The sequence below is a fragment of the Sarcophilus harrisii genome, chromosome 4, assembly GCF_902635505.1.
Source record: "Sarcophilus harrisii chromosome 4, mSarHar1.11, whole genome shotgun sequence".
NCBI classification, from domain to species: domain Eukaryota; kingdom Metazoa; phylum Chordata; class Mammalia; order Dasyuromorphia; family Dasyuridae; genus Sarcophilus; species Sarcophilus harrisii.
The window spans coordinates 288,857,468-288,878,815 of record NC_045429.1 but is presented as its reverse complement, the minus strand read 5'-3'; the positions used below and the strand labels follow the sequence as shown (position 1 = coordinate 288,878,815).

At 38.4% G+C, this 21,348-nt stretch overlaps 2 protein-coding genes and 1 long non-coding RNA gene across 5 annotated transcripts; 2 read left to right on the top strand and 1 right to left on the bottom strand.

Annotated features, from left to right (window-relative positions):
- Nucleotides 1-13,502: 13,502 nt before the first annotated feature.
- Nucleotides 13,503-15,443, bottom strand: LOC116423231. The gene is made up of 2 exons (XR_004233741.1): nucleotides 15,221-15,443; nucleotides 13,503-14,157 (listed from the first exon to the last, which is right to left on the bottom strand). It is a non-coding gene; the product is annotated as an uncharacterized LOC116423231 (long non-coding RNA).
- On the top strand, nucleotides 14,036-15,836 carry GLTPD2 (glycolipid transfer protein domain containing 2). 3 transcript variants are annotated; one of them, XM_023502787.2, is made up of 4 exons: nucleotides 14,036-14,176; nucleotides 14,309-14,373; nucleotides 14,706-14,851; nucleotides 15,110-15,836. In XM_023502787.2, the coding sequence occupies exons 1-4, from the start codon at nucleotides 14,053-14,055 to the stop codon at nucleotides 15,630-15,632; spliced, it is 858 nt and encodes a 285-aa protein (XP_023358555.1). In that variant the 5' UTR covers nucleotides 14,036-14,052; the 3' UTR covers nucleotides 15,633-15,836. The 3 variants fall into 3 exon arrangements, with proteins under 3 accessions (XP_023358555.1, XP_003768854.1, XP_023358556.1); XM_003768806.3 differs by having other exon boundaries at nucleotides 14,306-14,373; XM_023502788.2 differs by lacking the exon at nucleotides 14,309-14,373 and having other exon boundaries at nucleotides 14,743-14,851.
- Nucleotides 15,837-17,656: 1,820 nt separating this feature from the next.
- PSMB6 (proteasome 20S subunit beta 6) lies at nucleotides 17,657-19,727 on the top strand. The gene is made up of 6 exons (XM_003768797.4): nucleotides 17,657-17,913; nucleotides 18,412-18,479; nucleotides 18,581-18,712; nucleotides 18,841-18,970; nucleotides 19,226-19,370; nucleotides 19,494-19,727. Exons 1-6 carry the CDS (start codon nucleotides 17,812-17,814, stop codon nucleotides 19,634-19,636), a joined length of 720 nt encoding a protein of 239 aa, XP_003768845.1. The 5' UTR covers nucleotides 17,657-17,811; the 3' UTR covers nucleotides 19,637-19,727.
- The last annotated feature ends 1,621 nt before the right edge of the window (nucleotides 19,728-21,348 follow it).

The window sequence follows — 21,348 nt, the reverse complement described above, 5'->3', positions numbered from 1 at the left end:
CCTCATAAAAGTCTTCTCGGATCCAATCTGATTTTCCTGGGCAGATTGCTTTTTTCTAACACTACAAGTAAAGAATTTAGTTCTCCATCTGCTAGCTCCTTTCAGAACTTCCTCTAGTTAACTGGACTATATATTTCAATGTGTACTTTATTTCTTTTTGTAATAACACATATCCTCAATAATCTGATTTATGTTACTTTTTTCTTTTTTAACTTTTTTTTATTAAAAAAAAAAAAACAGAATAAGAAAAAAGAAAAACAGAAAAGGAATACAAAACAAAAAGGAACATTGTCATGTGCCCAGCAGAACATCAGGGAGGATTTGAAATATATAACAAAAAATATCAGTTCAAGAAAGTATATATATATGTTAATAAAAGAAATTATATTCATGAGGGTCCATCTTTTCTTTACTTCCTTGAAAATTGTTCTTTTGTTCTCTGCTATGTACCTATTTTACTTGATTCTTTTTCCCCCTTTCATCCCCCAGCACCTCCAAACAGACTATAATTAAGAAAAGATATATTTTTATATGCATATATAGATGTACACACACATATACAATTGCACTTAGCTTTCCTATCTCCACTGACCCTTTGCTTTAATTCTGCTCCTAACTTGTCTTGCATTATTTAACTTCCCTCCACCCATGTAACCCTTTCTTGTCTTTTTCCTTCCACCCTTGCTTCCCCTTCTACCTATCCCTCCCCGGTAATTTCTTTATAGAGTTTGGAGGGTGCTATACACTTCATGGTATATGTGTAATGTTTCCTTTTTAACCCATTCCTGATGTGAGTAGGTTTTCAGAACTATGAGCCTTCTTCCCCGCTCTAATGCCTCTGTATCAGTTTTTCCTCTGTACCTCATTTGTATAATTACTATTTTTACCTTAATTCTTGTCCCAGTCTTTCTTTTGAGTTACCCTATTGTTGATATCAATCTTAAACATATGATACACATTTCCCATGTAAAAAACAAACAATTTATCCATGTTGAGTTACTTGAAATTGATCTTTGATATTGGCTCTTATATGTTAAATTTTCTATAAAGTTCAGGTTTGATTGATAGAAAGTCCTAAAAATCTCCAATTTCATTGAATTATTTTCTCATTCAAAATTATAGATAATTTTGCTGAATATGATTTTTTTTTTGCATAGTTCTTTTGATTTTCAGTAAATATGATTCCAGAACCTTTTTTTTTTAATGGCTGCTGATAAATCCTGTAGAATTCTAATTGTAGCTCCAGCATATTTGAATTATTTTTTCTTGTTTCTTGCAAAATTTTCTCTTTGATCTGAAGGTTTCAAAATTTGGCAATAAGGTTCCTATGTGTTTTCCACAAAGGATTTCATTGAAGTGGTGATTAGTGGATTTTTTCTATTTCTACTTTCCTCTCATGTTCTATCACTCCAGGACAATTTTCTTGTATTATTTCTTGCATTATTGTGTCAAAGTCTTATTTTTGGTCACAACTTTCAAGCAGTCAATTGAAGAGGGAGGGAAACTGTTAAATTGTCCTCCCTTTAAGAAACTATATTTTCTTTTGATCCATGATCCCTTTGGAATCTCAGCCCCCCTGGAAGGTTATCTTTCCTGGATGCCAGAGCCTTTGATTCAATTAGAAATCCTGGTCAAAAGGCACCCCTTTGAAGTGTTGTTAATAATAGGAGGTCTGGGCTGAAAACTGATAAGAATCTAAGCCTCAGCTCCTGAAGCCCCAAGACTCCTTAAAAAGGGCAGTATCTAGACCAGTTCATTGCAGATGGCCCTAAGTGGCTTGCTCTGCTGCCAGGACCCTTCTGCCGGCTGAGAAAGCATTCTCAGCACCAAATTCCACTTCCCTAATAGGTCTTTGCCCACTATAGAAGTCAGTCCCTTAGAAACTGATTTCTATCCAACAATAAACTTTCATTTTGCAACTAATAATTCAGGAATAAGTGGAGGAAGATAAATCTGCAGCCAGTTAAGGGGATATTGTAACAGCTCTCTTATCGCCACTAAACCCATGACCACCAGAAATTGAGAACATTCAAACCGCATTACACTTATTCTTGTATTTTCTCTTCTTGATCTGTTAAGCTATTTCACATTCTTTATCTTCTCATTCTTTATAATCTGTTTTGTTATTTCTTGGTCTTTCATATCTTCACTAGCTTCCCCTTACCCAATTCTAATTTGCAAAAAGTTATTTTCATCTTTGAGATTGATGCAGGTTGTGGTCCCTTTAAGAATTGATTTATTCCTTTCTGATTCCCAATCCCTCCTGGCTGATGCATTATCAATATAGGAAGCTAGAACCTGTGATTCACAAATCCTGGTCAAAAGCATCCCTTTGAATTCCAATAGAAGACCCGGGCCTGTTCCAGCCCCGACCTGGATCTGAACCAACTTGGGCTGTCCCAGCCACCATTCTAATAATCTGCTCACATTTCCCAACCCCCACCAAGTTAAATTCTCACCCAGGGTCCAGTCCCCACAGCACAGCTGGTGTTCCTAATCAGCTGAGGTTCCCTGAGTCTTCCGGGACTCAGACCCTGACTCCACAAACAATTCAGGAGGTGAAAATTTCTGTGGTTCCTGCCGAGTTAATACTGGGCCCAGGGTCTTTCTTCAGATCTTCTCGGATCTGCCTTCTCTTCTAGAGGACTTCTCTTCTGCCTCGTCTTGATTGTTCCCCAGTCTATATTCTCCCTGAGGCACAAATTTGTTCTATTTATGGGGCAAATCTGGAGAGCTTGAAATTTACTAACTTACTCTGCTATCTTTCCAGAATCCTCCTGGACTGTATATTTTAAGGTTACAGAGGAAAGAGGTAGAGAACACACTATAAGGGGAAGACTAATCATTTTCCAATGACAAATGCTCTCTTCTGACTCACTTAAGGGGACACATTCCTAGTTCTCCAAGTGATCATCTGGCCCCACCATATTCACAGTGAATTTAAGGTTTCTTTTCTTTGATTAGCTTCAAAGACCAATTTCTTTATACTTTTATATATTAATTCTGTCTCCTTCAAAAGAAAGTAAGTTATGTCAATCAAGTCTGGAACACAAACAGAAGTTTTTAATTTCAAAGTGAAAAAAAAAAAAGATTTTTGTAAATGGAAACCCCCCCTCTAAAAAGGAGGGTTTAACACACTGGACCAAAGGTAGGTCTTATATACCACGAGCAGCCTAAAGTATGATGTAATTGATTATTCCCACCCCTCTGTGGAAACGGTATTGTCTCAAATCTTGGGGATTGTAGCCATTCTTCGGAGCATAGAACCAGAGTTGTATGACAGGAATAGGAGTGTAGTACCTGGCAGTGACAAGGAACAGAGATTGTGATCATGTGATGGATGGCCATGGGTAACAAGGGGAGCTAAATTCTTCAGTACTGGTCCAAGCAATATCCTTTGCCAGAGGGTGAAATCATCCTGAGTGCAAAGGATTATTGTTATGTCAAGCTCAGGATATAGCTTGTTTGTTGGCCTTAACTCTGGGAAATATATTTGTCCATCAAGGCTAGACTAGAAGCTGGAGCTTCAAAAAGCAAAGAGAGATCCAGTGTTATCTACCACAAGACCAAATATAGAGGAATACACCTAAGTCTATTTTATTTCTGTTTGATAAAGGACATTAATCTGCTTGGGAAGGAAGGAAAAAACCTATTTCAGCTTTAGTTTGAGAGGCTTGGAGCAGCTAGCTTCCTACTGTTTATTTCAAAAGCATAACTAGTAGAGGAGAAAGGAAAAACAAGGACACCAGACAGGCTTGGTAACTTAACTGGAGAGAACTAACTGTACATGTATTATTATCATGGCATCACTACTCTAGAGATGCTTACCAGTGCCTGATGTTCTCATGGAGAGTTAAAAACACAAAATCATTCTAAGTGTTTCATTGATTTGTCATAAAATTGACTTATTATTTTATTTTCTTCTAGAACTCCAGAAAAATCTCCCAAATATGTATCTCACACCTCACTTTTTATTAAAATTCTTATTTCTCCATTTCTTATGATCCAAAGGGAAACCACACATGCATATTATAGTTTATATAACCTTGATGGCAATAAAATTAACACATGCTGCTTTATTAGCCATCCCCATGCCCACTGCTGAAACTGGCTCATTAATGACTGTTTCAACCTTGTTTTACCCAAAGCAAATATTTCCATTCCTCCCTTCCAACAGCTCCTATGTTTTTAATACCTGTAATCAGGTAAGCCTAAAATTTAATTAGGGGAAATCATTATTCAATTGAGGGATACCTACCTTGTTTCCATTTCTTGGCTACTATAAAAATTAATACTATAAATATTCTCCTATACATATAATGAAGATTGAATACTAAGCCTAGTTCTTATGAGCATAAGGTTCTTATGCTTAAGAGACTGGGAAGCCTGCTTCCAAGAGAGTCATGATGATTTGTCATGAGAGTGCCTTGGAAAGACAGCTAGCCAAAATAATGAAAATTTAGAGCGTTTATTGTCACTGGCCAGGACTGAGCCCCATCAGGACCAGGGGTCAGTGATGAGCAGTTTCAGGGCCACATATTTATAGAAAAAGAAAAAAAGTTCCCTGATACATTTGTCATACTAAAAGGAATTTCCATCCTAGACAAGAGGCAAAGGTTATCACACTAAGGGTGCCATTCCCAGACAGGCAATAAGACAGTATTTCTTTATGTTTATCAAGTTGTCAAGGTCTTAGGCTTTTTAGGGCAGCGCATCTGTAGGTTGTAAAAATACTATCTGCATTAGGGCGTGAAGAGCTAGTAACAAACTTCTGACTACAGTTTCAAGATTATGTTTCTCACCATCCAGAGGGGTGTCCTTCCACTTCAGGAGCATGTGTAAATATTCTATAATGGTTTCTGATCTGCTAGTCACATAAATATGAGCTTTTTGGATGGCTTGTGAAGCATTCAAAAGATACTACTAGGGCCTTACCCTTTATATCTTGAGAACATTCTAATGGAAAATAATGTTGTAAAGGTAAAAGCCTTGGACTCTTTCTATTTGAAACCTACATGTGCTCATGAATTCTTTGCTTCAGTTTTTGCTCTTCTATTGTAAGTAAAGGAGGTTAATCTGGAAGCTAAGACAAGAAATTTTGAAAAGATCAGGGAAGAGGGGCTCTGTTATGTCATGATGATGTTAAAAGAAAAATGGAAAGGGAAGGGAAGAAGAATATAGTAGGTAGGGAAAGAGAAAAGAACAAATGGGAAAATTATCTTATATGCAAGTAGAAATCTTTCCAAACAAGGAAGTGAAAAGGCAGAAGGGAAGGGGGAATTAAAAGGATGGGTATGTGTGTGTGTGTGTGTGTGTGTGTGTGTGTACATGTACATATATATATATATATATACATTCACATTTACATGTATGCATATCCCACATATGTGGGAGGTGGGAGGCAAAACCTTCCCCCTATATCACCTCAATTTCTGTGGAGGGAAAGAAAATTAAGTTCATAGAGAGCAGTATTAGTCCAAAGTCCAAAAACTCTCCTTAAATTCACCCTATCTCCTATCCCATGAGGATCATCTCCAGTATCTGAAACTGAGGACTAACAACACAGAATACAAATACCACCATCCCCTTCTGCCCCAGACTCATTTATTGGAGCTGAGATAAAAGAGAGACAAACAGAGAAAACAAGGTCCTCCCTGTTCAGTTCAAGGGCTCCATGCTGGCTAAAGCAGGTAGGAGTAACAGAAAAGAAGGCAGTCAAAAAGATGACACAGAGAGAGAGCAATTTAGGTCTCACCATTTTTAAAGATGAAGGAAGCCAATCAAGGAAGCTACGCCATCTGACTGAGGATAAAATTAGTCAAGTTAGACAAACTAGACATATATACTTTGCTTTAATAACATCAGCTAGACAGCTGAATTTAGAACTATAGTGGGGAAAGACTTGAAGCTGAATAAAAAGATGATGATGATGTGTGTGTGTGTGTGTATACACACAAATACAAACACAAATGTATGTGTGCACATATGTGCATGTTTATAATCTTTTCTTTTAGATACACACACATATATAATGTGTTATAATACTATCATGTGGTAAGAAATGATGAAGGGGGGTAGTTTTAGAGAACCTGAGACTTGTATGAAGTGATCCAAATTGATGTGAGAAGCCCCAAAAGAACAATTTCTATAATAACAATAGTATTGTAAAAAAAAAAAAAAAAAAAAAAAACTTTGAAAAAAATGGGAACTTCAATCAATCCAATGACCAACCAAAATTCCAGAGAACTCAAAATGAAATATGCTACTCATACCTTCTAAGAAAGGTAAAAGACTCTCAGAATACAGAAAAAGACTTTTTTTTACTTGGCCAATATGGAATTTGTTTTGCTTGATTACAAATGTATGTATAAATAGTATTTTTGTACTATTGTACTATTGTACTCAGGTATGAGGGGAGAGGAGAGGAGAGGGAGAGAAAGCAGATTTCTACTGATTTAAAGAGAGAGAGAGAGAGAGAAAGCAATCTAGGTCTCAATGAAATTGAAATTCAAAAAGAAAAGTCAGGGTAGCAAGTATCCAAGAATACAGGAGTTGAATTCATGATTGGTTTTGCAATCTTCCCCAGCATTGATGCTCCAAGGAAATGGTAAGAAAAGTGCACGCTCATCTAGCAGCAATATCTTATGTGCATTTAGGGGGAGATTGCTATGTGGAGATTGCATTAAATCTGAGCTTTAAATACCTTATTCCTTTGTAAAACCCAATTGGTATTAATTGGCTCAATGTAACTGGGATGCAAGTCATCTACAATTAACAGTGAGAGGAAACACACCTGGAATAGGGGGGAAATCCAGTCTTTTTATCCCAGATATATGCACCCACCTCTCTCACCCATATCCTCCATGAGATATTCTTTAATGGCTTCCTTTTAGTACTTTTTCTTTTTCATAATACAATTTTATTTTTATTTTCAGTTCCAAATTCTTCCCTTTCTTCTGTCTCTTGTCCACCCACTGAGAAAACAAGAATTATAAAATCCATCATACATACGAAATCATGTAAAACATATTTCAGTGTTAGTCATATTCAGGAGGAAAAAAGAAAAAGAAAGGAAAAATACAGTTCAGTATGCACTTTGAGTCAATCAGTTCAATATCTGGAAATAAATAGCATTTTTTAAAAAATCACGAGCACTTTGGAATTGTGGTAGATTTTTGGGTCTATTAGAGTAGTTAAGTCAGAAGGTCTAGTGTTGCTATGGTAACATACACACGCCAAAAAAAGATTTCCCTTTTCTAAAGGAAGATCTTCCCTGGTTTTAATTTCATTCATATCCCAGGCCCTTCCTTTCCATCCTTATTTTCCACTTACCCCAACTCTTGTTGTAAGACCGAAGAAATTACTATGCTTTCTTTGCTCACTTCCACACTCTGGAAGGGATGCATCTCCAGCTCCCTTTTGTCTTGTCTTCCCTCTCCTGGTTTGAGATTTCCTACTGTGTAATTTATGTAATCATTTGTAGATGAGCATGGGATTTAGTCCATAAAATATTAATTCAGCTCTTTTTCTTCAACTTTCTCTTGATTCTTTAAGATCCTCATACACTTTTAATATTCTTTTTTTATCCCTTAATGACCACTGTTTTTTAACTCCCAGTACATTTTTTTTTTTGTAATAAATAGCCTGTAGCATGACAAAATTTTTTTATCTCATTGCTTATCTTTTCTTGCTAATTGTATTTAATTAGCTCCCTGTCTTCATCTTATTTGGGGGTAATTGCAAGTTGAATGTGCTATGTACCTCTGTGGCCTTTTGCAGTTTGCTGGAAGGTCTCTATAGCAAAGATAGACTGGGACTCCCATGGAGTTACACATGCTCTCTGACTCCTTTCCTTTAAACATGTGTTCCACTTCCTTGAGGAGGATACACACCTTCAGGAGATGACACAGCATTCCTATTGTTGGTTCCCGGTGGGGAGAGGGTGTGGAAAATGATGGAAGACTGAGTCAGATGAGCTGACTACTCTGTGGGCTGAAAGAGGAGCTGAGAAAAAACATCTCTGATTCAGTACTTTCCTTGCTTGGACATCCAGTGGAATGGAAAATAAATTTTCCTCTCCTTTCTGTAGCAATTTTCTCCCCTGAGAATAAGGTTAGCAGCCTGAGATCCTGATAAATAAGCTTTTTTTTTTTTTTTAACTGAAAACTCAGAGAAACTTAATACAATTTTCATAATATTCTATATTTACTTACTACTCAAAGTACTATTAAAGACTAGCAAGATTCTTAGTCACATAGCATAATTAGAACATCAGGGTTTAAAAGATGTCTTTCTAACAAAAGGTCAAGAATCTCAAGGGAATTAATGAAAAGAAAATGCATATAAAGGTGGCCTAGCTGTGCCAGACCTAAAACTATATATATACATATATATATATATATATTTATTAAAGCTTTTTTTAATTTATTTTTTATTATTATAAAATAATATAAATATATAATATATAATATAATATATAAAATGGGTAATTTTTCAACATTAAGCCTTGCAAAGCCTTCTGTTCAAAATTAACCCCTTCTTTTCCCATCCCCTCCTCTAGATGACAGGTACTCTAATACATGTTAAATATGTAAAGTGTATGTTTAATCCAATATATGAATACATATTTATATGGTTATCTTGCTGTACAAGAAAAATTGGATCAAGAAGAAAAAAAAAAACTAAGAAAACAAAATGCAAGCAAACAACAGAAAGAGTGAGAATGCTATGTTGTAGTCTGCACTCTGTTCCCACGGTTCTCTCTCTGTGTGTAAATGGCTCTCTTCATCACTGAATAATTGGAATTGGTTTGAATCATCTCATTGTTGAAGAGAGCCATGTCCATCAGAATTGATCACTGTATAATCTTGTTGCTGTGTAATGATCTCCTGGTTCTGCTCATTTCACTCAGCATCAGTTCATGTAAGTCTCTCCAGGCATCTCTGAAATCATCCTGCTGGTCACTAAAACAATATTATAAAGCAGCAGTCACTAAAACCACTTGATACTGGCTAAGAAATAGAATAATCGATCAGTGAAATAGATTAGGTTTACAGGACAAAATAGTCAATGACTATAGTAATCAAATGCTTAATAAAGACAAAGACCCCAGCTTTGGGGATAAGAACTCACTATTTGACAAAAACTGCTGGGAAAATTTGGAAATTAGTATGGCAGAAACTAGGCACTGACCCACACCTAACACCATATACCAAGATAAGGTGGAAATGGGTTCATGATTTAGACATAAAGAGTAATATTATAAGCAAATTAGAAGAACATAGCATAGTTTACCTCTCAGATCTGTGGAGAAGGAAGGAATTTGTGACCAGAGAAGAATTAGAGATCATTATTGATCACAAAATAGATAATTTTTATTATATTATGTTAAAAATACAAACAAAACTAATGCAGACAAGATTAAAAGGTAAGCAATAGAACTGGGAAAACATTTCTACATTCAAGGGTTTTGATAAAAGCCTTATTTCTAAAAACTCAAATTTATAAGAATTCAAGCCATTCTCCAATTGATAAATGATCAAAGGACACGAGCAGACAATATTCAGATGAAGAAATTGAAACTATTTCTAGTCATATGAAAAGGTGCTCTAAATCACTATTGATCAGAGAAATACAAATTAAGACAACTTTGAGATACCACTATACCTCTCAGATTGCCTAAGATGATGGGAAAAGATAATGATGAATGTCTGGTTTGATTTGGTTTTTCTTGTGCAGCAAGGTAATTGTGTAAATATGTTTACATATTTGAATTTTTATTTATTTGTTAATTAATTTTTTAAAAAGTTTTTATTGTATTAATTGTATAAATATGTTTATATATTTGGATTTGTAACTGTAGAAATATGTTAAATCTAATATATGCATACATACTTATAGAATTACCTTGCTGCCTCAAGTCAACAAGGAAAAAAATGAGAAAGAAAACAAAATGTAATCAAATAATAACCAAAAAAAGTGAAAATGCTATGTTGTGGTCCACACTCAGTTCCCACAGTCCTCTCTCTGGGTGTAGATGGCTCTCTTTAACACAAGTTCATTGGAACTGGCCTAGATCATCTCATTGTTGAAAATAGTCATGTCCATCAAAAGTCATCATCGTATAATCTTGTTGCCATGTATAATGATCTCCTGGTTCTGCTCATTTCACTTAGCAATCGGTTCATGTAAATCTCTCCAGGCCTCTCTGAAATCATCCTGTTAGTCATTTCTTACAGAATAATAATATTCCATGATGTTGACATACCATAACTTACTAAGTCATTCTCCAACTGAGGGGCATCTACTTAGTTTCCAGTTTCTTGCCAGTACAAACAGGGCTCCACAAACATTGGGGTCCCTTTTCCTCCTTTAAGATCTCTTTGGGATATAAGTCCAGTAGAAACACTGCTGGATCAAAGGGTATGCACAGTTTGATAACTTTTTGAGCATAGTCCCAAACTCCAGATGGTTGGATCTGTTTACAATTTTACCAACAATGTATCAGTGCCCCAGTTTTCCCACATCCCCTCCAACATTGGTCCTTGTCTTTTCCTGTCAATTTAGCCATTTAGCCAATCTGAGAGCTGTGTAGTGGTACCTCAGAGTTGTCTTAATTTACATTTCTCTGATCAATAGTGATTTCAAGCACTTTTTCATATGACTAGAAATGGTTTCAATTTCTTCATCTGAAAATTGTTCATGTCCTTTGACCATTTATCAATTGGAGAATGGCTTGAATGCTTATAAATTTGAGTCAATTCTCTATATGTTTTTAGAAATGAGACCTTTATCAGAACCTTGAATGTAAAAATTTTTTCCCTTCTGATTTTGTCTGCTTTGGTTCTGTTTGTACAAATTTTAACTTAATAAAAATTATTTAGTTTGTGTTCAATAATGAACTTCAGTTCTTTTTTGGCCACAAGTTCCTTCCTTCTCCACAGATCTGAGAGGTAAACTATGCTATGTTCTTCTAATTTGCTTATAATATTACTCTTTATGTCTAAATCATGAACCCATTTCCACCTTATCTTGGTATATGCTGTTAGGTATGGGTCAAAGCCTAGTTTCTGCCGTACTGGTTTCCAATTTTCCCAGAAGTTTTTGTCAAATAGTGAGTTCTTATCCCAAAAGCTGGAGTCTTTGGATTTATCAAACACTAGATTGCTATATTTAGTGTTCTGGTTAGATTTTTGGAGGTCTCTGGACCAGCCTTCATTTCAGCAGAGTAATAACCACAAGCATAGCCAAAGATAAAGTCCAAAAATCTTTTGTTTCCTTCACAGTCTTGTCTCCTTGCCTGGGGCCCAGGCTAGCTTTCTGGAGGTCCTCTGGAATGTGTCTTGGTTTCTGTGGGGGAGGCAGGAGGACCACCACAATGGTTCTGTCTTGAAGTCTTCCTGAATCTGGGAACTTGTGCTCCAGCCTCCAGTCCTCTGTCTTCCCCTAGTCTGGTACAGTTCCCTTTAGGTCTGACTCTGGCCTCTTAAATTTTCTGTTACAATTAAATCCATTCATCATACTGAGTATAAGCCATCATTATATCACTAGGGAACCATTATTTGTTGTAAGATTAATTCAATCATATTGAACTAGAGAACCATTAATCATGTTAAACTAGATAACCATTGTCTTATCAATTCCACTGAGTTAACATCTTGTTTAAATCAATCATACAGAGTTTCAGCCTCTACAGCTATAGTCATTAACTATTTTGTGCTGTGAACCTAACCTATTCCATTGATCCACCACTCTATTTCTAAACCAGTACCAAATGTTTTTGATGATTGCTGCTTTATAATAAAATTTTAGATCTACTACAGTTAGGTCACCTTCATTGGCAATTTTTTTATTCATTCCCTTAAAATTCTTGATCTTTTGTTATTCCAGATGAACTTTGTTATTATTTTTTCTAGATCTGTAAAATTATTTCTTGGGAGTTTGATTGGTATGGCACTAAATAAGTAGATTAATTTAGGTAGTATTGTTATTTTTATTATATTTGAACTAAAACTAGCAAAATATTTAATGTTCCATTAGCTACACACACATATACGCACACACACACACACACACACACAGAAAAACTGCCTAAATTTAGAACTATCCAAAACTGAAATGAGCTGCCTCAGAAAGTAGTAAGTTTCTCTTAATTGGTGTCCTTCATACAAAAACTGGCCAACTATTTTGAGGCAGAATGGTGCTATGGGAAGACCACTTGCCTAGAGAAAGAGTTTGTTAGATTCAGTTATTACCTATTTGCCAAAAAAATAGAAAACTATATACATTCACATTTAACAAAATAGTAGCACCCCTCATAAAATTCAACATCAAGATTATCCTTTGTATTGTTTGATATGATTGTCCTTTAAATATTTGAAATCAGTATGCCTATTATTATTTTAATTTTTTTTTCAGTCTATAGCACTTCATGCAAGCCTTCCCATATTTATTTGTCATGTTCATCATCTGTAAAGGTACAATAATATTCCAATATCTTAATGTAATGAAGGGACTGATCAATAAAGTTTCTTAGAGCAGTGCCATCAAACTCAAATAGAAACAGAGACCACTAAACACTACACAAGTATCCTTGCCTTCAGCACTTTTGACTTAGAAAATCACATTAATATCTCTATGTTTTATTGTATTTTCATTCATTTTTATTAAATATTTCCCAGTTATATTTTAATCTGGCAAGGGGGTACATGCCTTTGGACAGAGTGTTAGACATCTCTGTTTTAGAGTGTCACAATAGGTTTTGTCTCTTCTCAACCTGGTGATGAGACAACTTCTGGAAATATGTGTTGGAAGGACCTTTTCTCCTTATTTCAGAGAATGTACAGGTAATCAGACTATTTCCTGTTGGTGTATCCTGTGATGATGAAAACCTTTTCATTCACTGCTGAACCAGAACTGACAGAGTTTTGGATTTTGGTATTTTGGTATTTTGGATGAGGTTTGCTTTGCTGATCTAGAAACAGTGTCAATCCCAATTTAACCACTTTTGGGAAGTCCCTGTCTCTTCCAGATTTACCTGGTCTTATTTTTCATTCTTGTGAATTGAGTTTACTTGTCTTATTGCTAGATGAATTTAGGATTCTATTTGGATTACCTAGTAGTAAGGATCCAGTGTGCACATTTTTTCCCCCTTTGGTATAGAGACCCAGAGGAAATTGCCAGTATCTTCAAGAATATCCCCAAGGATAAAAGGATACTTGGAGAAATATTAGTACCAATTCTCATGAAGGTTTGAAATATTAGCCCAACTGTCTAAGCCAAACCCACACGGTTAACCATTCCTATATTCCTGAAGAGTTCCATAGCAAATTTCTCTTGTGGGGACCCAAACTACCAATCTGAGTTCAAGATGATACAGTAGTCTCAGAGTCTAAGCATTACCTTTACATAGCACCATTTATTTTAATCATTTTTAAGAGTTGGGCATGTAATATTTTTTCCTTTTTTAAAAATTATTAGTAGTACTGCCAGGAATATTTGTGTTCAGATAGGTCCTTTATTTCTATCATGATACCTTAGTGTATAAACAAACACAAAATCAGAATTGTTAGATCAAAGAGTATGAAGATTTTTGTAATTTTTTACGATATAATTCCACAATTTTCTTTAGAGCACCATTTATGGGGATGCTGTAGAAGGGATTCTTGCTCAGATCAGGATTAGATTAAATGATCTGTGAGATCCCCTCCAATTCTTTCTGTAATTCTATGGGTGAATTGGAAATTCACCAGGAAACCAAAATATTTATACATTTTTTTGGGGTCAGTGCAGATTTGTCCAAAAGGACATTTGAGGGTTTTGTCATGTTTCTGGATCCTTAAAGAGGGCTGGAGGAGTCTAATAGGATTGTAGAGAGCAACTATTTCCTTTTACTCCTGGCCTTAGCTCTTCACTTGGGTCAAAGGCCAATAGGACTGATAGAAAGCTTAATTATTAGCCCCTTCCCTCCAAGGTGACTGATTCTTCTCCACCCACTCAGAACAAGTACTGATAAGAGGGTTGGGGAGGCAGCAGTGGTTCAGGACCTCGATCATGAAGCTAAAGCTGTTGTCCCCTGACCCTAAAGTCTGGGCCACCAGGCACTGGCTTGGCTATGGTCTTCCCTTCACCATCTTCATCTTCATGTTGCTGTTCTACCTGACGGGAGAGAAGCACAGTGAGTGACTGACCACCTGATCCCTCCTCCCCAGAATCCCACTCTACTATCCCCAATTCTTTCCTCTGCTCTCACTCCCTGAGAAATCTTGGTATACCCCTCTTCACCACCACCCTCTCCCCTCCCCAGAAGATGAGCTCACAGACTGTGGATTCAGGGCTCAGCTCTGTGTTCCAGAGAGGTCTCTGACTTCCCAGGTAAGAACCCTGGCCACGGTTTGTCTTTTAAAAAACAAATCACACCTTTAAAATTTATTTTTATGTAACATATTTAAAGAACACTAATACAGTTTTTAAAAATGTATAGTCTAAGGAATTGTCCAGCTGGACCATTATTACCAAAAAATACAAGGTCTTCATTTTTTGTTAAATATGGGGAAATCAGAGAAGACCAGAACAAAACTAGAGGCACCAACACAGGAACTCATTTGCTTTCTTCCAAGAAATGGGAGGATGGAATTAAGGTTAGAGGGATGCAAGTCAGACCTCGGAAGCTAGACAAGCCCTCCCTCCCATGTCTTTTCCCACAGGTGGAACCCAAACTGAAATCAGGTGTTCATTGCCTAGGACCAGACAAGCTGCCAGGTCAAATGGTTAGGCCTTTCAGGGAGAGTTTAACAATTGAAAGAGATCTGCGGATGCCAGAGTTTTTGGATGGATGGAGGAAACTGGTCATGTGAGTACAACCCTTGAGTATTCAACCAAGAAACCCTGCCTTTACCTCTGCCTATTATCTATAATTTACCCTGGATATAGCTTCTTTGTACATAGTTGTTTGCATGTTGTTTCCCCCATTAGACATTAGCTCCCTGAGAACTGCATTCCCTGCATTTAGGGCAATTCCTGGCACATCCTAGGTGTTTAAATAATGCTGGAAGACTTTCTTCCTGACATAATCTCATGTTCTTCCCCATCTCTTTTCTTTCTCTTGTAGGCTCCTGGAACCTCTGGGCACCCTCTTTTCCTTTGCCACCCAGGAAGCCTCCGCAAAACTCTCAGTCCTTGAGTCTTATTCCCAAGGCCCCTACTCCATCCATTATCATACCTTCTCTGCCATGGCTGACTGGGAGCAGGATCCCTCTGAACCCACTTCTGGTCTCCGAATTTTGGTGCTTCTGCATCGAGCCCTGCGGTGGGCCCAGCTCTGCCTGAGCAGCATCGCCAGAGTCCAGAATACAGACATAGGGGCTCTGTGTGGGGAAGCCTATCAAAGGGTGCTAGGTCCCCACCACCCATGGCTGGTCCGACAGGCAGCAAATCTAGCCTTTCTAGCATTCCCTAGACAGAGCCAGCTACTGGCAATTGTATGCCCAGGAGCCAATGAACAGGAGGCCCAAGAGGCCCTATCTGAGGTAGCTGATACGTTAGAGACTGTCTACAACCGCACCCAAGGGCTGTTGACTGAAAGGGGACTGCTAAGAGGAGGAGTTACTCTGAAGTCTACTGGGGGTGGGTAGCAGGGCCACTGGAAAAACTCTGGGCTCCTAGACTGAATGGTAGAAGAAGGGAAATGACTGGAACAGCACTCTCCCATAGTGACACATCCTTTCAGTCCTGCTGAACCAAGAAAACTCTTAAGTTTTCCTCTGCATCTTTCATGACTATCAGATGGAAGATGGAGGTAGGGTAAATAAAATTTTTTTGTAACTGTCATTACAAGGAGTGAATCGTATGTGTTTATATAAGCAGGAACAATTGGGAATAACAATCTACATTTCTTCTGAGTTTAAAAGAAATATTTCAATGACCCTCCCTTATTTTTGTCAATCATATTCCTAGCTCTTCTCTTCCCTTTCCATTTTCCCTCACAAAAAAATGAAAATAAAACCTTTGCAATGAATATACATAGTAAAACAAAACAAATTTCTACATGGTATGTCCCTAAATTATGTCTCATTTCTGTTAGGGATGGGAAGCATGTTTCATCGCTAGTGCTCTGGAATTGAGGATGGTCATGGGAATTTATTGAAGTTCTAAAAAATTCTTTTGACTTTACAATACTGTTGTTATTGTACACGTAATATCATTCTCTGAAATTCTCTATCTTCATTTCTTACAGCACAATAGATTTCTACTATATTCAGAAATCATAATTTGTCCACAGATTCCCCAATTAATGGGTATTCCCTGTAGCTTCCACTTTTTTACCACAACAAAAGGAGCTGCTACAAATATTTTTGTTCATTTCCTCAATCTTTATAGGGTTTGGATAAAATCCTAATAGTAGGCAAATGGTATTTTCAGTTTAGTGAGTTTTTATATTCCAAATTACTTTTCAGAGTAGGTGGACCAATGCAGAACTGTGTCAACATCTTTCCAAATCCTCCACTTTCTTTTTTCCTCAACTTTGCCAGTCTGTTGGATATGAGGTAGAACCTCAGCAATTTTAATTTGCATTTCCCTAATTATCAGTGATTTGTAACATTATTTTCATATTCTCATTTAGAACTTAGGTTTTTTCCTTAGGCCAACTGTTACCTATTGAGGAATAACTCATACAGTTCAATCAGTTCTTTAAATGTCTTGGAAAATAAGAAACCTCTAAAAATTTCTTTAAAATAACTTTTTCTTTTAACTTTATTAATTTTATCTCTGCAAAAACTAATCAACTTCATCTAGCCAAAAATATCTTTTACCTTCTACGATTTTTTATGACCATATTCTTTTCATAGTCGGTTATTTTTTTCTTTGTTTTTCTCATTTTTGTTATTACTATTCTCCTCTTCTAATTTGTACATTTGGAGCTTATATTGTTATATTGGATGTCCCAAAAGTCGTAATGCGTGTTTTTAAGCTTTAAATAATTAAGACTTTGGGCACATCCAGTATAACAATATAAGCTCCAAATGTACAAATTAGAAGAGAATAGTAATAATAAATATGTAATGTGAAATGTCAGACCGTCTGCCTAACTTCTGCCAGACTCCTTTCCAGTTTTCCTTACCATTTTTTATTGAATGAGCGCTTACCAGAGGAGCTGAGGCCTCTTTTCCTTTCTTTAAAATTCGGGGATTGCCTCTTTGCCTTTATGGAGAAACAATTGGGCACACGATTCTACGGAGAACAATTCTCTCCCTAGAATTTCTACAGAGAAAATTTCGCTAATTTTTTTTGTTTGTTTTTTTCCTTCGCATGAAGGGATCTTTCCGATACGAGATGGGAGAGGGATGCTGGGGAGTACTGGTAACGGAAAGATCAGATACAGTGTATCTTTCAACAAATAAAAGTTCTTGACATACATTTTTTAAAAATTGAAATAAAATTGTATTTCAAAAGATAAAAATGCATCAGACCTCCCTGACCTAAATCTTAGGGCCAGGAGCACTACGTGTTCCCTAAGGCGTCCCGAGACCAAAAGGAGACAAAGTTTCAGTCGGCTACACCACGGGTCCCAGAGCAAATCTCTTTCCCCAGTCATTCAGTGTTGCAGCTCTGACGGGCTGGAAAGCCCCGCCCCCTGCGTCATGACGTATCCTCCGCGCAGCAGTTTAGCGTCACACGACAAAACCTTCCCGCTTGCGTCCTCCCCCTTGGCCTCGCCGCGGTGCCGCTTTCCGGCTCTGACGGAGCGGTGACCGGGCACTTTGCGACAGTTGCTTTCCGACGACCCTACTTCGCCGCTAGAATCGAGGAATAATGGCTTCGCCTTTAGTAGCGGCTCGTGGAGCGTCCTTTGGCCCAGCCTTTGGGCCCATGGGCCTCGCCCCGGACTGGGGGGATCGGGGCGTCTCCACTGGGGTGAGGCCGACTGGGGCTGGGGCGAGAAAGAGCGAGAGCTTTATGGAATGCGCGGAGCCGACGGGGACGTCGGGAAGCAGCCGGGGGAGCCGGGGGGAGGGCCCCCGAGATTTGGGGCGCGAGGGTGAGGGAATCCCACGGTCCCGTGGGTGTCTCCCTGAGGCGCCGGGTAGTTCTCGGGGTGGTGTGCGCGGAATGCTGGGATGGCGGGAGGGGGGGGGCGGGCTGGGATACTGGGGGGGCGGGGCGCGGACACGCTGGGATACTGGGGGGGAGGGGGCATGGAATGATGATACTCTGGGGTAATGGGAGAGAAAGGAGGGGCAAACGCCGGAGCTGTGGGACCCAGAGGCGGGGTAGAGAGAGTCTCGGGCATAAGTGAAGAGGATAAGACTTTGGGCCTCTCCTGCCTTTCCCACGGCCACAGAGCGCTCAGCACAGGGCCTAGCGCAGGGTAGGCGATGACAAAACGTTAGCTATTATTATTTTTACTCCTAGACGACTATCATGGCTGTGCAGTTTGATGGGGGCGTGGTCCTTGGAGCTGACTCCAGGACAACCACTGGGTGAGTTCCCCATTGGGGCTGGCGCTGGCCTTGGAAACCTTCCCCGAGCCTGGTGGAATGAGAAGAAAGGAGGCAATGCTTGACTGTCCTTCCTTGTCTAGGTCTTATATTGCCAACCGAGTTACAGACAAGTTGACCCCTATCCACGACCGGATCTTCTGCTGCCGTTCTGGTTCAGCAGCTGACACGCAGGCTGTGGCGGATGCGGTCACCTATCAACTAAGCTTCCACAGGTGGTTACAGGTTGGGGTCAGGGAGGCGGGTGCCTGCATCCTTTGAAGAAAGAAGGCTGTGGGTGCGAAGAGAAGGGCTCGCATGAAAGTTAATCAGGCACCTATGCTCTTTACCTTGACCTTCATAGCATTGAACTGAATGAACCTCCCCTGGTCCACACAGCTGCTAACCTCTTCAAGGAGATGTGTTATCGTTACCGAGAGGATCTCATGGCTGGGATCATCGTGGCTGGCTGGGATCCCTATGAGGGGGGGCAGGTTAGATTCCCGAATCCTGCTTATAGCCTAATAGTGCAATCCTCCTGTCCCAGTTAAATACTATTTCCTATATGTCTTCCGAGTCCCCAAACTTGGTCTTGCCTTTTCATTCCTTTCCATTTTATATTTCCAGTCTCTCTACAATAGAATCTTCCTAACTGATTTTCTGCCCCTTCCCCATACACACTATTTCTCAATATAGTCAGTATAAGTCCCCCAGATTGGTTATTCATTTTCTGTATTTCCCATTTTTAGGTATACTCAGTACCCATGGGAGGTATGATGGTTCGGCAGCCTTTTTCCATTGGGGGTTCAGGCAGCTCCTACATCTATGGTTATGTTGATGCCTCTTATCAAGAGGGTATGAATGAAAAGCAGTGTCTTCAGTTCACCGCCAATGGTGAGGATGGTGGCTTTTGGCCTGTTTATTCTTTTACCAAGATTTGGCTCCTGTATTTCTCTATCTCTCTCTCTCTCTCTCTTTTTTTTTTTTTTTTTTTCACCTGTTGTTTCTTTTCTCTAGCTCTTGCTTTGGCTATGGAACGAGATGGCTCCAGTGGTGGTGTGATCCGGTTGGCAGCAATTACTGAGAAAGGAGTGGAACGGCAAGTGCTTATGGGCGACCAGCTTCCCAGATTCCCTATTACCGCCTATCCTTCAGCTTGAGATCTGCTACCTCCTGTCCTCTCCTCTCCTCTCAGTTATAAGCCATTTTCATATATACCCAAGATTCAATAAACTATGGGTCAAGGGGAGAGTTCATGTCTGATTCTTTGCCATATCACCTCCTTCCCTTTCCCCACCTCTTTTTAAGCTTCAGCAGGGTTACTTGGATCATTATTGCTGGCTATGATTCCTGATGTAGGGAGGATGGAGTGGGTGGGCAGTTAGGATTTCTCTTATTCAGAAGAAAATAATTAGTACAAGAGGTAAGTCCTATCCTGGAGCGCCTCTTGTTCCACTTAAGTTGGAGAGAAAAGGAGTTTTGATATTTTCCAAACCTTTCAGTCCAAAAGTCACTTATTAAAAGGCACACAATGTCAGAACTTGAAATAACTTGTATCAAATCAATCCTCTTTGTATAGAGGGGAAGAAATCTAACAATTCACAGTAAAAGGCAGAGCTAGGAAGGACTGAACCAAAGATTTTAGGAAACAAGTTCAGTATTGTACATTCAGTCTATACTTTGAACTTCTTTCTTTTCAGTCTTTGTCTTTACATATACTGAATCACATAAGAATGAAATTGATAGGGAGAAAGAGGACATGAAGGTACATACCTCAAGGAAACCTATCTAATCATTTCCAGAGGTAGCAAGGAGAGTGGAAAGAACAATGGGCCAGGTCATAACAGGTAGAGTAGTGAGTCTGAAGTTAGGAAAAATGAGTTCAACTCCAGCTACAAACAGATCATTTAGTCTTCCTATGCCTCAGTATCTTCATCTCTAAAATGGAAATAACCAACTCACATAGGGTTTTATAACTGTTTCTTTCCTGCCTATTCCACGTTGGAGTCAGGAGGTAGGTTGGGTCCAAAACTCACTTTCAGTCTTTATTAGTTGTTGCTTATCTGAATATACACAAGGATTGGACCTGTAATTTCACAGGTTATAGGAAACATGAGAAAACTACTAGTGCAGATTGGCACTTTGCTTAGTTTTAGTTGCCTAGAACACTAAGTGACTCGCCCAGTCACAGCCTCTGAGTGTCACAGGTGGATCTCAAGAGTTTTGAACTATTTGGTAATCTTATTAGGCTACAATTGCATCAGCAGGTAGTTAGAATCAAATAAAAAAATTTTCTACCTAAAAAAAAATTGCAAATCTTTACATGTTATATAAGTATCAGTTTCTATCTCATATAAGCAGCTTTATACTTAAGAGTTAACATCCTTTCCAAAGGTCCCATGATCCCATAAATTCTCTTTGAGACTTATTTTTTAAAATTTTTTTTGCTGCTTTTCAATTGAGCTGTAATGAAGAGAACCAGCTATATTTAGAGAACACTGGGAAATGAGAATGGATGACATCATTTCCACTGTTATTGTTTGCTTGCATTTTTTTTCCTCGTGTTATTTTTAACTTCTTTCAAAATCCAATCTTTCTTGTGCAACAAGATAACTCTATGTATACATATATTGTATTTAACATGTATGGAACTACCTGCCACCTAGAAGAGGGGGTGAAGGGAAGGAGGGGAAAAGTTGAAACAAGTTTTTGCAAGGGTCAATGTTGGAAAATTACCATGCATGTGTTTTGTATATAAAAAGCTATAATTAAATATTTTTGTTGCTGAGGCAATTGTGGTTAAGTGACTTGCCCAAGGTCACACAGGAAGTTTCTGAGATCGAATTTGAGCTCAGGTTCTCTGGCTTCAGGG

Coding starts and splice junctions, on each gene's coding strand:
- GLTPD2 (XM_003768806.3), top strand. CDS start 14,053: ATGAAGCTAAAGCTGTTGTCCCCTGACCCTAAAGTCTGGGCCACCAGG. Junction 14,177..14,305: donor CCTGACGGGAGAGAAGCACA/GTGAGTGACTGA, acceptor TCCCCTCCCCAG/AAGATGAGCTCACAGACTGT. Junction 14,852..15,109: donor GGATGGAGGAAACTGGTCAT/GTGAGTACAACC, acceptor TTTCTCTTGTAG/GCTCCTGGAACCTCTGGGCA.
- PSMB6 (XM_003768797.4), top strand. CDS start 17,812: ATGGCTTCGCCTTTAGTAGCGGCTCGTGGAGCGTCCTTTGGCCCAGCC. Junction 18,713..18,840: donor TATCAACTAAGCTTCCACAG/GTGGTTACAGGT, acceptor TGACCTTCATAG/CATTGAACTGAATGAACCTC. Junction 18,971..19,225: donor ATCCCTATGAGGGGGGGCAG/GTTAGATTCCCG, acceptor TCCCATTTTTAG/GTATACTCAGTACCCATGGG.